At 44.1% G+C, this 16,332-nt stretch overlaps 1 protein-coding gene across 9 annotated transcripts in view; it reads left to right on the forward strand.

Annotated features, from left to right (window-relative positions):
* Positions 1-16,332, forward strand: part of LOC126401734 (protein unc-80 homolog) — a 48,153-nt gene that overhangs the window by 462 nt on the left and 31,359 nt on the right. For 5 of the 9 annotated variants that reach the window (XM_050063209.1, XM_050063205.1, XM_050063207.1 and 2 more), the window contains exons 2-16: positions 231-279; positions 629-785; positions 1,614-1,954; positions 2,436-2,559; positions 2,667-2,731; positions 3,021-3,163; positions 6,995-7,268; positions 7,399-7,533; positions 7,799-8,015; positions 8,492-8,632; positions 10,461-10,729; positions 11,029-11,370; positions 11,478-11,609; positions 11,959-12,106; positions 14,960-15,108. In XM_050063209.1, coding sequence (XP_049919166.1) covers positions 231-279; positions 629-785; positions 1,614-1,954; positions 2,436-2,559; positions 2,667-2,731; positions 3,021-3,163; positions 6,995-7,268; positions 7,399-7,533; positions 7,799-8,015; positions 8,492-8,632; positions 10,461-10,729; positions 11,029-11,370; positions 11,478-11,609; positions 11,959-12,106; positions 14,960-15,108 — 2,686 coding nt within the window. Of the gene's footprint in view, positions 1-230; positions 280-628; positions 786-1,613; positions 1,955-2,435; positions 2,560-2,666; positions 2,732-3,020; positions 3,164-6,994; positions 7,269-7,398; positions 7,534-7,798; positions 8,016-8,491; positions 8,633-10,460; positions 10,730-11,028; positions 11,371-11,477; positions 11,610-11,958; positions 12,107-14,432; positions 14,484-14,959; positions 15,109-16,332 lie in introns of all 9 variants that reach the window. The other 4 variants (XM_050063201.1, XM_050063202.1, XM_050063204.1 and 1 more) reach the window with 1 other exon arrangement.

A 16,332-nucleotide genomic window follows, 5' to 3' on the forward strand; every position in this document is an offset into this window, starting at 1 on the left:
GAGGGAGACGGGCTGCCTGTTTTTGCAACTGTGAATGGAGACGGATGCAGATTGCATGATGTCACACCTGTAAAGCAAATATAGAAATTGGGCCAAAGAAAATAAGCAGCTGCAGTGAACTGTTTGTACAGAATGTCATGTACATGTAATGTGGCGTTGGAGATTTAATGGTGGAGCCCACATCTATGTTTTTCAGATCTTATATAAGCATTTTTGTGTTTTCTTTTCAGTGCATTTCTCCGTCCAAAGTTGGGGAAACAGTATGAAGCATCTTGTGTGGTAAGTTATTTCATAATGCCATGTGCGGGGTGAGGGGGAAATAATCGCTGCCCTCCCAGTAATCTGTTTTACCTTAATGCACCTGCAAATCAAGTGGGCTCTTGATTTTACATTTAGCAAATTAGTTTTTCCCCTTGCTTCCTCCGATTACCCAGGAGCCAGACCTTTGGAAACTCATATCCATAATGACGCTTCTCCAGATCCCTTTAGATCTAAACAGAGCTGCCACTGTCTCTCCCACAGGCTCTGCCTAGCTTGGGGCCATGTGGGACATTTAGACAGTCAAAGAAGGGGGCTTTAGTTCTTGGCTGATGTCTCTTTTCTCCTTTTCCTCTGGCTGCCTCCCCAGTCCTTTGAGCGCGTGCTGGTGGAGAATAAGCTCCACGGGCTGTCGCCGGCCCTGTCGGAGGCCATCCAGAGCATCTCCCGCTGGGAGCTCGTCCAGGCAGCCTTGCCTCATGTACTCCACTGCACCTCCATCCTGCTGTCTAACAGGAACCGGCTGGGTGAGGACACACAACACACACATTACCACCGCTTCAGGCATCGAGTTGACAGCCGTATCCAGGTTATCCTCATTCAACAAAACACAAAACTGATGTTCTTTGAGTCGCAGGGCAGTTACAGAACACCCTGACTGTAAAGGTCTGGATCATCAGAAACAAAGAACAAAATGATGAACATGTTTATTCAAATGAAATCTTTGACTTTTCTGGACCACGCCAGAACCTCAAGCCAATAAAAGAATAAACATACGCTGATTATTTAAAGCACCCAAATGTTAAGACAAGAGTGTTATTAATGAGGAAAAAAAGCACCTTGGTTGAGTATATTAACAATAGGGCTACAACTTGTGATTATTTTAATATTGATGAATCTGCACATTAATATTTTGATTGAAGACAGAATAACATTTGGTTGATAAAATGTCAAGAAATAATGAAAAGTGAGCCAGCCTGTTTCCAAAAGCCGAAGCTGATGTCTTTATGTTGCTTGTGTTTCAAGACCATCAGACCCAAGCCAAAAGATATTTAATGTAAAAGCACAGAAGATAAAATAAGCAGCAAATCATTACATTTAAAAAGACTGAACGAGGTAATGTTTGGCATTTTTGCTTGAAAATCACTCATGCTATTACAACATCAGCAAAAAAAAAAAGTCAGTGCGTTTTGCTTTGAAATTATTCAGTTGGATCTGATGTTTTCTTTATGTCGAAAGAAGTCAAAAAAATACAATATACACTAAAACCCACCCACACAATCTCGAGCTTTATGCCATTTATCACCTCACTAAGCAGCACTCAATATCAACCCCTGACTTTTGACCTCTAACAGGCCACCAGGACAAGCTGGGTGTGGCCGAGACCAAGCTGCTCCACACACTGCACTGGATGCTGCTGGACGCTGCCCAGGAGTGCAACCACGAGCCCAGCCTGGGCCACGGCTGGTCTGGGGGCAGCAGCAGCAGCGCCTTCCTCCAGCCGGTGGGGAACCAAGGCTCATCCCCAGGCGCTCCTGGCTCATGCTCCGGCTCTGCCCTAGGGGGGTCGGGGCCCCAGCACAGCGGCTCCCTGCTGGAGGAGGATGAGCATACTCGTACCAAGCTGTTCCACAAGAGTATGGCCACAGTGGAGCTGTTTGTGTTCCTGTTCGCTCCGCTTATTCATCGGATAAAGGTCTGTACTCTCAGAAGAGAAAAACAGCACTGCAGGCTCAAAACAATCCACTGTTACTGTGCAGTTTTCTATGATACCAAGAGTGACTTTATTACAGAAATTGTATTTATTTTTAATCTTTTAAAGTTTTTTACCATCAGTTTCATTCAGCCTCATTTGAGACTGGCCCATATCGAACCCTCCAACACACACACACACACACACACACACACACACACACACACACACACTCGGGGTCACCCTATGCCTATTGATCTGTGTGTATAAACAGACACAATGGTCAAGTTACAATACTCTTGGGATGGCAATGTGTTTCCCAACTGAGGACTGAATCACTGTAATTTTTAAGCAGCGTGTCTACAGAGCATTAAGCAATCTTAGAATTTCCTAAACTTAGTGTTTAAGTATTAGACCTCAAAATTGTATTTTGAAATGATCCAACAACATGATAAATAAATTCTTAATATGTCACTTTTTTAAGGAGTCGGACCTGACCTTCAGATTGGCCAGTGGTCTTGTAATATGGCAGCCAATGTGGGAGCACCGCCAGCCAGACATCCCTGCTTTCACTGCGCTCATCAAACCTGTCAGAAACATTGTGACAGGTGGGGAAAAAAACCCTTACTCACAGCCTTATAAATCCCTTTTAGAAATAATCTATTTTTGTTGGTTCATAATTAAGACGTGTAATCTGCCATGCCTGTCTCAACAGCAAAGAGGAACTCCCCAGTCAACAACCAGTGCAGCCCCTGTGGATCTGGCAACCCTGGTCCCATGGTGAGTGAGCGTTTAAAGCCCAGATCTTATCTGATTTTGCGTCTCATGTTGATTGAATGTGTTCAGGCAAGAAGCTTCTTCCCCTCCCCCCCTTCAACATCTCCCAGAGGCTCACTGCTAATATTCATTAGCACCAGTCATCCAGGAGCATTAGCGTGGTTAGCTGGGGTCATGGCAGAAACCCTGCTCCAACCTCAGAGCCTTTAATTATCAGGAAGTGTCTGTCTGTCCCTCTGCTTGTTTGTCCACTCATCTACAGTATCTGTCCATCTCTCCCTCCCACCCGCAGGGTTTCCAGGTGGTTTGCGAAGCAGCCCAATCCGATTCCTCCTCCCCCGCAGCTGGAGAGCGGAGCTGTCGTCGTGGTAACTCGGTTGAGAAAGGTGGCCCCTCCCAACAACCCCCATCGGTGAAAGGCCCTTCCAAGAAAAAGTAAGCACCGTTAATTGATTTAACCTCCAGAAGCTGTGAGATAGGTAGCATGTGGTCATGTGTGCACATCATTGATTTTTGATTCTGGGGCCTCGTTGGAGCCTCACGCCTGTTCGGGCTTGCTGTAAAGTAGCAGGAGGTAGAGCGGTCATAGAGAGTGTAAATGCTACACTCCACATGGCAAGTGTGAACATGATAGATGACACTTTTAATCTGCTATTCTCATGTTTTGAGGCTTGAGCTCACATATATGGTACATTTTCTCTTTGGTCATAGCAGCAAGGGAAATTGTATTATTGAATATTACTAATATTATTATTATTTATCATAGTTAGGTTTATTCATGTCGCCCACAATTGCAAATTTGTCTCAGAGGGCCTCAAAATCTTTGCAGAGTAGGACACCATCTATCTAGACCCTTTATTCAGATAGATAAATACATGGGATAAACCTCAGCATGAGCAACAGGAGGGAGCAATGGGAGCATATCTATGTTTCCCAGCAGAAATGTGCGCTATTAATGTACACAGATATGAAACATGTGGGCGTTGTCTCATGCAACATGAACAGGCCTTGTTCTTCATCATTTTAAGTGAGTTAAATCATGCAGTGAAACCATACATTAATCATTAGTGTCGATTCATAATGATCAAAATATGATTTCCCTGCAAACGCTGCTTTCACCAAAGCCTTGATAAATGAGATACTTGTCCGTGATGCACCCGAGACGCCAGTTGTGTGTTGAAGCAGTGCAGCGACCCGCGCTGACACAGAGCTGGTGCCATCGTCTTGTTGATGGCTAAACATTTAGCCCTGCGGCGGCGTCTGTCGCACACACTGCACAACACAGCTCGCTCCACTAGCTTGCGAGAGCTAGCGTATATGAATAGCTCCTCCTTCCCCTGTGTAATGTGTTGCTCTAAGCAGTACTGTCTCCTCAGTCAGCAGCACACGCTCACTCACACATACACAGCCCCGTCTTGCTTGAGCATTAGCAGACCCAGCTGACGTTTGTCCACATACGTAACCAAGGTAATTATGCTGAAGTAATGTGCTACATGTCTGATGCTGGCAGTGTCCCTGGCCTGGCATGACATGGCCTGGCTTCATTTGGTCTGCCCACGGCAAGTCTGGCATTGTTTGATCTTTTCTGCCAGACTAAGGCCCAATCTGTGCTCGCTTTGGCACAGACGAGGCAGGTTTGACCAGCAGACAGTAACTCACTATATTAAGAGTGTGATTTTGTTCACAAAAGTTTTGGTTGTGCAAAATCATGCAAAAAAGGAATTCCATAAATACACTAAACAAAATTATAAATGCAACACTTTTGTTTATCACAAGTTTAAATAAAAGATTTAGTATTATGCCCACGTAAGGTTTATTTTTCACAAATTTTGTTCACAAATTTTTTTAAATCCATGTTGGTATGGACTTTGCCAACATAATCCATAATCCATCCACCTGACAGGTGTGGCATATCAAGATGCTGATCAGTTTTGAGGGAGTGTGCTATTGGCATGCTGGCTGAAGGAATGCACACCAATGCTGCTACAAATGAATTGAATGTTCCTTTCACTTCCATATGATGTCTCCAACATCATGTCAAGAATTTGGCAGTACATCCAATCAGTCTAGTGAGCCAGCCCAGGACTTCCTCATCTGGCGTCTTCACCTGCAAGATGGTTTAATGGTAGTGAAATAAATGTTCAGTTCAGTGCTCTGGTGGTGTTGTGTTTATATTTTTGTCCGGTGTAAAATGATGTGGCTACATCCAATATTGTGATCCATGATTGCTGGTTTGAGTTCCAAAGAAATTTACCGGAAAACACCAAATATGCTCTGCAGAAAGTCCCCAGATAAACACTTCAAAACATTTGCATTCTGCACATCCTATGTGGGTGTTTTCTGTTTTGAACTTCATCACGGCTGGTCTATCATCATCATCCTGAATCACCCAACCAGTGGGCTGAGAGGGAGAGTAATGTGGGAGAAGGCAGTAGCAAGGTTGATAAGCCATCCATGGCTCATCTCAACTTGTTCTGACAAACAAACAAGTCACTCCACTGCTTCTCGTGATCACTCTGACAGCCAGCAACTGACTGCAAATCAAAATAAGCTCTCACCCCCCCCTCCCCCAAGCTAGTTATATCCTCATACACTCAAACACCAAAGCAGTCACAGTTTGAGCAGTCACATGGCAATGCAGGAAGGACGAGATTTATCCCTATTGTTTCGCAGCACACACTCACCAAGGGCAGATTAATTGCTTTCTCTAAGTGTTGGTGGTGGGAATGTTAAGCTGCTGTGTGTGAAACGCTGGTTTGCACAAGAGCAAGGTTAGGGAGGAAAGTGAGTTGAATACAAATGAGATGCACAGCAAAAGGGAATTTTGACATTTGAGAGGATTTGAGTGTAAGAAGGAATTACTTTCATGCTTTCAAGTTGTTGGATTCCTGCTGTATGGATCCCCACAGGGGTGGGGCTTTACTGTTGGCCCGCACCAACAGATTTCAATCCAAAGATCTAATCAAGACAGAACCCAAATTTTTTATTTTCGCCATTAGCTCAGACGTCCTGTCAAAGTTCATATTTGTGTCTCCTCCTCATCCTCTCGAACACGTACCTCTGCGTCGCTCAGCCAAGATAAAATCATTTCCGCCATCAGGTCCTGTGATTAATGCAGCTTACTCATCCGCCGCCGCATCGCACTCCACTCAGAGCACTGCTGATGCTGAGGCAGTTTCCATGGCAACCGCTGGCTGCTGCATCTCTCCTACCGCATGGAGTCGGGGGCTGGGCCCACTGCCTCTCCGAGGGCCTGGGGTGGCTGTCGTCACTCGGTCTCCGTGGCAACCTGACACAACAGCAGCAGGCAGAGGGACTGTGTGTGTCGGCTAGACAGTGAAACATGATACAGCCTCTCTCCGCTGTCCGCTCTCAAAGTGATTCATGTAGATATCGACCATCTCTTCCTGCTCCACTTATTACAGCGGCCAAGATTAAATGCCTTCCCCTGTCTCTCTCTCTCCTTCTCTCATGGTATCAATATGTTTCTCCACAGTGAGTGGTGCTCTATACGCTCTGCAGCTCGCCAACCACTGACCTTCATTCCGGCTTATTTATAGTGGACTCACGTAGGCTTAGACTCCCTCTCTTCCCACTGCTCTCTCAATGATGCTACAGGGGGAATCTGCCCTTGTTTACCATCCTCCTTTGATGCATTATTAATGAAGCAGTGTGACAGGAGTTGATGACAGACTAATATAACAGGAAAGACCATGACATAGTGTTACTGATGTAGATGTAGTTAATTGCATGACAGTACTGAAAAGGTTAAAAATGCACCTAGTGGTATGTGTAACTATTTAGGTGTTACTTTGAGTTATGCTGTAACTTATCTATGTTGTGCAACTGCTTTTATTAGTAATAATTTAAATTATAACTAGGTTTTTCAGTACATGTTTCTAGTGTAAGTTTGCTTATATTTAGTTAATTCTGCATCCTAAAGTAGAAAAGGACTTCCTAATATGACCTCTATGGACAGACAAAACTTTTTCTGAGTCAAAAGTATTGATACTTTGATACGTTTTTGACACCACGTGTTTAAAACAATACAATCTCTTTTAATTATACATTCGATAGTATCGAGAGGACCAAAGCTATGTACAAGCAGATAGACATCTCAAATCATACTTTTGCCAATGTTTGTCTTATACTTCATAGTTTAAAATTCTGGTATTGTAACAACATTACAGTGGAGAAGGGGTTGCGGTTTTTGATACAAAAGGGTTAAACCAGTAAAAACAACCACGTCTCTCTCCTCTTCATCAGGACATCAGCCCCTGCCGGCCTGCCAACCTCCCTGTCCCAGCGAGCGCGTTACGCCACGTACTTTGACGTCGCAGTGCTGCGCTGCCTGCTGCAGCCACACTGGACTGAAGAGGGTGTGCACTGGGCCCTGATGTACTACCTGCAGCGCCTGAGGCAGATCCTGGAGGAGAGACCTGAACGCACCCCAGAGCCCTTGGTGACGCCTCTGCCACGCCCACGCAGCAGCTCCATGGTGGCTGCCACGCCTTCGCTAGTCAACACACACAAGACTCAGGTAATAATTAGGAGTTGTTATATTTTTGTGGTGTAAATTGCAACTTTTAAAGGTTAAAGGATGCATTCATGTAGCCCTTCAGACGCTCCACCGATCATTGCTCATGTGTATCCTCTGCTATATTTTGCAGGATATGAGTCTGAAATGCAATGAAGAGGGAAAATCTCTCAGCACAGAGACATTTACGAAGGTTTCTCTGACCAACCTCCGTCGACAGGCAGTCCCTGACCTCGCCTCTGACCTGGGCATGAACATCTTCAAGAAGGTCAGAGCCAGAAACCCAGATGGGCCACTGTCCATGCTAGCATGCTAATTTTATTTTTAGCATATTAAAAACAATATGTTTTGGATCAGGACAAGGACAGCAGTGTTAGCAATGTCACAAGTAAGACACATGCCTAATGTTTTGCTTTTCTGATTTCATTGTGTGACTTACTTTATGCAGTAGGCAAAAAAGACACATTTGCATTAGAAAACTATACAGTGTGCATTGTGGTTCTTACTGGGTTGCCCTTCCTGCTCTGCTTCAGTTTAAGAACCGGCGTGAGGACCGTGAGAGAAAAGGCTCCATCCCCTTCCATCACACTGGAAAGAAACGTCAGCGGCGTATGGGGGTTCCTTTCCTGCTCCATGAGGATCACCTGGATGTCTCGCCCACCCGCAGCACCTTCTCCTTCGGAAGCTTCTCTGGCCTGGGTGACGATCGGCGGGGTCTCGACCGTGGGGGCTGGCAGGCCACCATCATGGGTAGAGTGCTGCTTATAGTGAGAATAAATTGCATGTCACCAGTTCGCAGTCTTGCTTCCTCTCCCCTAAGCCTCCTTTTAGTGAGTCAGAGGATTCTGTCTGGATCTAGATGTCAGCTAGTGAATTAGGTCAGTTCATTAACATTGGTATTTCTTATTAGCTCTCACTGAAAAGTGTGATTAAAATTCGCTCAAGGCACAAAGACACTTTTTTTTTTATTATTATCCAGACTTAGTGACTTTTTAAAGCCTGCTTTTCATGAACCCCCTGCCCCCTCTCACCACACAGCTATATATCCACTTAGTTTAGCTGCTGCTTCAAATTAGCTCCATTCCCAGGATGACATTTTCTAAAAATGTCAAATAGATGCAAGAAAAATGCATGAAAGGGGACGTCTACAGCGATCGACTGGAATTTCTATGTGTGTGTGTTTAATTCAGCCTGATATATCTATCTGTATCTTCATCACTTTACAGGCAAATTCACACGGAGGGGCAGCACAGACACTGCCGCAGATGCCGACAGCCTGAGCGCCAAACACTCTCACTCCCACCACTCTCTGCTCAGAGACATGCCCGACCACTCCAACAGCCACAGCGATAACACTGTCAAAGAGGGTAAGGAGAAGCCAGAGCTATGATTAGCTGAACTGATTTTAAGAGCATGACTAACTGAGAGCAAGTTGTGACCAAGAAAAGGAGCACTTCACCCAAAATTGATCATTTATATACCAATTATTCACCATGCGTTGCGTTGAATTCATGAAGAAAACACTGTTTTTGGTTCATGCCTCTGCAGTGAACAAAGAATCCAAAAACTGAGAAAATTTGTATGGGTGAAATATTCCTTTAACTTAACAAGTCCAAAAATTAGCTTAAGCCACATTTACAGATACTCAGAGATGGGGGGACTCGAGTCACATGACTTGACTTGAGTCAGACTTGAGTCGCAAATATGATGACTTGAGACTTGCTTGACTAACGTTAATAAAAGACTCGACTTTGACTTTGTATTCAGGACTTGAGACTTGACTTTGACTTGAGACAGATGACTCGAAAGGACTTGGCTTTAATTCAATATTAAAGGCCCGCTAAGCACCGTTGGGCGTCACTTCTCTTTATGTTCAACAATGTTATCAAACACAACGGAGCTAGCTCGCCCCTCTCCCCCTCGTCCTCCGTGACTCTGTCATGAACAAGCGATCGCTGCTAGTTACCCTGGATTTACACACCTGTTCAAGGGATAGTGCACCCAACATGAAAATTCACCCATTATCTACTCACCCTCATGCCGATGGAGGATCAGGTGAAGTTTTAGAGTCCTCACAGCACTTGTGGAGATCCAAGGGGAGAGGAGGTAGCAACAGAACTCCACCTAATGGAGGCTTATGGCGCCCCAAATTCATCATCCAAACATCCAAAAACACATAACTGAAACCACAAAATATCTCCATACTGCTGGTCCGTAGTGATTTAAGTGTCCTGAAGCCCTGACATAAAAAATTGTTTGGAAAAACGTCATTTGAACTCTGTTTTAGCCTCTTTGTAGCCTGTAGCTCTGACTGCCTCTCTGGGCACCACATTCACGTGTGCGTGCTTGCGCGAGACCGTGAGACATGGACACCACGTGTGTGTGTGCTTGCTTTTGCTGGTCTCGCGCTGACTTTACTTGCTTGACTTATAGCAGGGACTTGACTTGCTTGATTCTCACCACAACTATCTTGGGACTTGCTTGAGACTTGAAGGTAAAGACTTGAGACTTGCTTGTGACTTGCACATGTGTGACTTTCCCCCATGTCTGCAGATACTGCAGTGCTTACATCTGTCAACTTTTTGAATATCCAACAAACCAATAGAAACTTGAGAATAATATTCAGAGTTTGGTAGTAGTTGTTAAGTAAACCATAGAAAACAGAGAATAACCATGTTTTTTTTCCCCAGCTCTTTCAGGTTCTGGCAGAGTGTAAGAGTGACATTAAACAAGAGAAACAAACTGCAATGTGCAGTAAGATGAAAACTGTAATCATATTCTTATCCATCAGCTACAACAAACGCCAGATGCTGCTGGCTCCACTGAGACCTGCACAGCAGAAATAGGACAGATTATATAACAGTAATATTCCTGTGACAATGCTAATTTACATACAAATAACGGTGCTGGCTTTAGGCTCTGCTCCACACTGCATAACATGCATGCTATTTAGTTAACTGAGAACAGCAGATAATTAGAGAGAAGCACCGATTCTGACTTGATTGGCTCTATAGGGTTAATTTTGTGAAGAAAAGGATGCGGCAGAGTCGAAAAACAACACAATAGAGCATTCAGCATAACAAAACTGTTTTCTCACGTAAGGTTGTGGTTGCCTACTGTGATAACAATGCATGACAACATTTAGCCAGCTGCACCATACACCATCCTCTCACTGCCTCCCTTTGCCACCCACAGTTCGATCTCAGATTTCCACCATTACTATGGCGGCGTTTAACACCACAGTGGCTTCCTTCAACGTTGGCTACGCCGACTTCTTCACCGAGCACATGAAGAAACTCTGCAACCCCGTCACTGTCCCCGAGATCCCTGTGGAGCCCCTGGCCTGTGCCAACCTGCCACGCAGCTTCACCGACTCCTGCATTAACTACTCCTGTCTGGAGGAGGGGGAGAACATCGAAGGGACCAATAATTTTGTGCTGAAGAATGGCATGCTTGACCTCACAGTGAGTGTCGGGGTCATTCAATGAAACCTACAGGAAATGATCCCTGTGGGCAAATACATATAATGGAAGATATTGGCCTTCTGCTGCTCTTCTCACATACAATGACACCAGTAGGAATACAAACTGAATTTAATGCTTTATTTTCTCACATTTGGTCCTGTAAGTTGCAAACAAGTCAAATGCTGCTTTGTTTTGCAGACAAATACAATGTAATAATAATAATGATTATTTTGAGTTTAATAAATGTAGCTTTTGCACCATTGGTTGCACAAAACAAGCTATTTCTTTGTGTATTCCAGGCTGTCTTGCGGGCTCTTTATGCTGTCCTCAGCCACGACATCAGCTCCAGGATCTGCGACGTGGCCCTCAACATCATCGACTGCCTGCTGCAGCTGGGCGTGGTGCCCGGCATGGGCAAGAAACTGTCCAAGCCCGACAACAAGGAGAACCAGGAGGCGCGAGCCAAAGACACGGCCGGTCAGGGCCTCGGTGGAGGCGCCCAGGGAGGCGGGGCGGTCCCTGGGGCAGGAGCAGGCGGAGGGGGAGATGGAGGCGGAGGTGGAGGAGGAGGGGGGAGTGGTGGAGGGAGTGGGCAAGGGAGCAAAGATGATGTGAAGAATAACAAGGATAATGATAAAAAGGTGAGTTTGCACTATATTTTCGGAAGTGGGTTGTAGTGGTAGTGCAGATATCTCAATATATTTGTGTGTTCATGGCTATGGTTGCTTCTCCTTTGTCATGAAAACAGGAAGAGGGCTCTGGCTTCAGCACCCACCGCCTGGCTCTGACCATGCTGATAAAGATAGTAAAGTCGCTGGGCTGTGCCTACGGCTGTGGAGAGGGACACCGGGGGCTGTCTGGAGATCGCCTCAGGATGCAGGTCAGACTTCTCTACCTTAGCTGACCCTCCTCTGTGCATGTGTGCAGTTTGTAATGCCTGACATGTTTTCATGAAACCAGAAAGAATGCTGCAAGGGCAGAGTTTCTAACTGTAATGAGAAGCAGCTGCAGTTCTATTTCAATGCTGATCAATAGTTTTTTTATTATTAGATTAAGTTGTATTGGAGAAACACAATTTCTCTCAACAGCTGATATCTTTCATGAGAATCAATGAAAAGAGATGAAAATAGCACATCCTGCAAACAAGGCCACTTTCTTTCTCCCCGACTTATTTTTGAAACTCTGTGACTTTCTGTCTAATGTGCCCTGTTCCAATTCTTTCCTCACAGGCCCAGAACTGCCTGACCAGCCTGTATAAGCTGGACAAGGTGCAGTTTCGACAAACGATGCGGGAGTACGTCAACAAAGACTCTCTCAATAACATTGTGGACTTCCTGCATGCACTGCTGGGCTTCTGCATGGAGCCCATAACTGACAGTAAGTATGGAGGTATGTGTGAGTGGGGCAAGATGCAGATCATGACACACAGAAAAATCATGCATATGCGCTGATGGCAAATGCACAAATTAGGGTGTATCAGGGTTTGACCAACATTAGTTCTGAATGCTGATTCAGGTTAGGGTTGATGCTGCAAAAAGTCAGTATTCTGTGCAGTAGGGCTGTAACTAATTATTTTTAATTATTAAGGGATTCATTGTTTGGTCTGCAAAATGAAAATGAGTCTACAGCCACACTACACTCTTAGAAATAAGGGTTCCTAAAGAGGTTCTACCCAGAGCCATTTGCTTTTGAAGAAGTCCTTTTGGAAAAAAAGAGTTCTTCAAGGATTGTTGAAAGCATGGGTGGCTAAAGATCCTCACCCTCAAATATTTAAATGTTTACCCATGTCTCAAATTAAATTTTTAATGTCGGTGAACTGGAAGAATTTCCTTAATCAGTTTATTTTACGTACTTGTGTTCTGCCATCATGACCATAATAACATTCCATACAATACCACATGGTCTGTCAAAAAATGTTTTTTTTTTAATGGGATGGGTACCTGTTGCTTGACATTTTGTATTTGGTTTTAATTTGGAACCAGGTTTTGGTGGTAGTAGGGATTTCACGAAATCTCCACCCCCAGATGAGAATGGGTGTGAAGTCGTCTGGGGAGAGATCCCTAGACTGCATTGTAGGTGGGTGATAAGTGGTGTCGTAGGCCACCACCTCTGTTTAACGATGGTTAAACAGCTTCTTGGATGAGAGGCAAAACGTCTTCGAGAAATACAAGCAAGTCCAGTTACCTCCGATACAGCACTTATGATTACCATGACCTGGATGACTGAGAATCTTCACTGACACCATGACACTCATGGTGTCATTGTTCCCCAGGCTAACCTGTTACACTAAAACCATGATTAGTGGTAGAGAGATCTATGGGTTATGTAGTCAGTTCCTATTTTTAAAGTCTCCTTGGGTGGGTTCTGGATGAAACCCCTGGAATATAAGAGTTAGCTCCCCAGAGAGGATTTTGGGTGGGACCATTACACTGTAGAGGGGTTCTCTGTAGAGCCTCTTAAACTGGGTTCTGGGTGGAAATTTTTTTACAGATGGTTTAATAGGTGTATCCCTCTATTGTGGGTTCCAGGTAGAACCCTCAAAAAGAGTTTCAGATGAAGCCTTTATAATAGGTTCTACCCTCAACCAAAAAAGGTTCTCCTACCGGAACAAGCTGAAGTACCCTATATGGTACAGGTTAGCACCTTTATTTCTAAGAGTGCAGCAGCTCTGTGAGGCTGAACACAAAAGTCAGCATGCTCACAGATACAGTGCTCACATGTGTATCACAAGGTATCATGTTAGCTAACACGCTAACAAAACCGACTAATATAGTAAACATCCTAACATTATACCATAACATCATTGTGTTAGCATGCTGACTTTTGCGTCTGCCTTGAAGTATTGGAAAAATTAAAAATTTCACCTGCTGATAAAAAGTTTGATCTCCAAAGTTGTGAAAGTTAATCAATTTTTAAATATATTTATCATTTAAGTAACTAGTCGTTTCAGCACGACTGTGTAGATGTTTACACTCAAACAAACTCTGTTATGTTTATTATACAAGTATATTATATTCATTCAAATCTATATCACACTCAAAGGTCTAATATGGATGCTACATTACAGAGTATGAAATAAAAACTTAAACCAATTAAACACATTGACAAAGCTGAATTGTACTGCCGCTGTCTCACCCCGCACTTCGACTTTGCATTCCAGCGCTATCACTGTTTATATATATGTTATTTCCCTTCCTCCTTCCACTTGTCTCTGCTTGTCTGCGTCCCTTTTTGTCGTCCTCCTCCTGCTTCCATCTTCCCTCTTTTTCTTCATCCACTTCAATGAGCTGAATCCTGCCTTCCTTACTCACTCATCCATTCTGTACACTTGCCAATCCAAAGCTTTGCCCATTACATCTGTGCTCAATCAGTGGCTTTATTGCTGAGCATTGAGACGCATTGTACATGCCAATTCAGTTTTGCACTGAAATTTGAAAATGCAATCAGCACAATCATAGCATACAAAATACTGTGCAATTGGCAAGTTACTGAACCGATGAGTGTTTTAATTCTCAAAGTGAACGGGGCACCTTGTTTAGTTTTTTGGTGTGTGTGTGTTGTTCTTGCGTGTGGCAATCTGTGTGTGTGCGTCTTGAGTTCACCTCCACAAGGAGGTGGGGTGCCACGTCCTTTTTGACGCCCCGTACATGTCTGTGCTGGCCTGATGTCAATCAACTTGTGCCCCGCCTCTTTTCTCTTGCAGAGTACGGCAGTGCAGGTGAGAGGTCCAGGAGGGCGAAAAAAAGAAACATCGGTAGATACACATGATCAATAATCAATAACAGTCAATAATTATAGCAATAAGATGAACATACTCACCTGATCAGACCCTTCCCTAGGTACCGCTTCCATTGCTGCACCCTTCACTCTCTCCGAAAGTGACAAAACTCGCCTGCAACAAAATTAAGACTTGTATGATTAAATCTGGCATTTGTAATTTGCATAGATAATAAGTTTAACTGGACCAAAAGAATAAGCCCCATGCTCTATGGTTTTATAGCAGGCCTTAGTCACTTGCATGTATTCCTTATCCCCAACCCAGAATCCTTTTCAGTTTGCTTCTCCCCCATATGCTTTATGGACCCTTTTCCTTTGCCCCCCTCCCCTCCCTCTTGTACGGGCTCACTGTTTTATACTCAAGCTGGTCAGCTGTCAATAATCTGCTCCCATCGCTGACTAAACCACCCCCTGTGTGATCCGTGGTCTATCCCGCCTCCCTCTTGCTTCCAGACAAGGCGGGCTTCGGGAACAACTTCACCACAGGGGACAACAAGTCCGTGGCACAGAATATGGAGGCGGTGGTGGTGGGCTGCATGTTCAAGTCTCTCATCACCCGCTGCGCCTCGACCACACACGAGCTGCACAGTCCCGAGAACCTGGTGAGTGGTGTGCGAAAATCATCTGTCCATCTGTCCTCTCTCTGTTTTCATTATCAGTCTCTGTGGCTCTCCTTTGATTCATTCTGTGCCTCACATATCAGTTGTACTCCCACTAGATTCAGATGCTCATATTTCCATTTGCAGGATGTTGTAGTTGAATTATTAATGGCTCATTTTGTACTGAGCCTAAAGACGAGCAGTCGCTCATGCCGCCTTTTTTAATGCCTTGTCATACATGATAAATTGGACATGATGGGTACTTAATCTCACTCTGTGAATAAAGACATTACAGGGAGCCTTATATTCCTCTCCATATTTGCTGTCATATTTATAATGTTACTATGTCAAATGTTCATATTAAGCATGGACAAAGTTTTAAATAATGAGGGGAACATATGTAAAAGTAATCCCTGTGAGCAAAAACTTCAGGCCTCAGACTGTTCTCAATACTCCCTTAAGTTTTTATCTACTTTCAAGACAAGCTGATGTGGCCATCTGCTTCATGCATGTTACTGCAGGTGTTGCATACACTGCTACATGTAGCTACATGCTAACGTCAGGGAAACATGTAATCTTGAGTTGAGTTGTAAACATCTTGGTTTAGAAGCTTCATTGGGTGATTTTTCATGGTAGAAAGTGCCGTCATATTCCATTACAGTCATTCCCCAACCGCAATGACGGTGCAGACACACAAATATGCAGAAGTCCAGGAAATGACAATCAACCAGAGCAGACTGGGCTATTTCTGGAGGAGTGTTATAGAGACAGGTGCTAATACAGGTATATTTAGTCAGACAGTATAAGAAAAATAAAGTGTTTTTGAACATCTAAGCATGTAGACATGTTCTGGTTGAAACCCAAAATAATAAGTATGAACCTGAAAATGAGCATATGAGGTCCCCTTTCACTTGAGCTGCTCTCAGTTCTTTGCTAGAACAGATATTTTTCACAAATTAAGAATAAAATTAATTTGAAATGGCACAAACTGAACCCTCTAATAACAGACCTCGAGCAGACACCATACTGTGTATTTGTCCCCAAACTGATGCCAGCACCATCTTCTTGTTTTTAACATGCAGTGTGTTGCCAGAGTGCTCAAAGATCCTTTGAGTAGCTGGCAGTTTCTCTGTTAGGCACTCTTACTGTTCACAGAATAATAATAACTTGCCTTTTGTGTCTCACATGATGGGCACTGACTGTTTTCGAGTGTTTCTTGAAAGGCCA

This window comes from Epinephelus moara, chromosome 15 (assembly GCF_006386435.1).
Source record: "Epinephelus moara isolate mb chromosome 15, YSFRI_EMoa_1.0, whole genome shotgun sequence".
NCBI lineage: Eukaryota > Metazoa > Chordata > Actinopteri > Perciformes > Serranidae > Epinephelus > Epinephelus moara.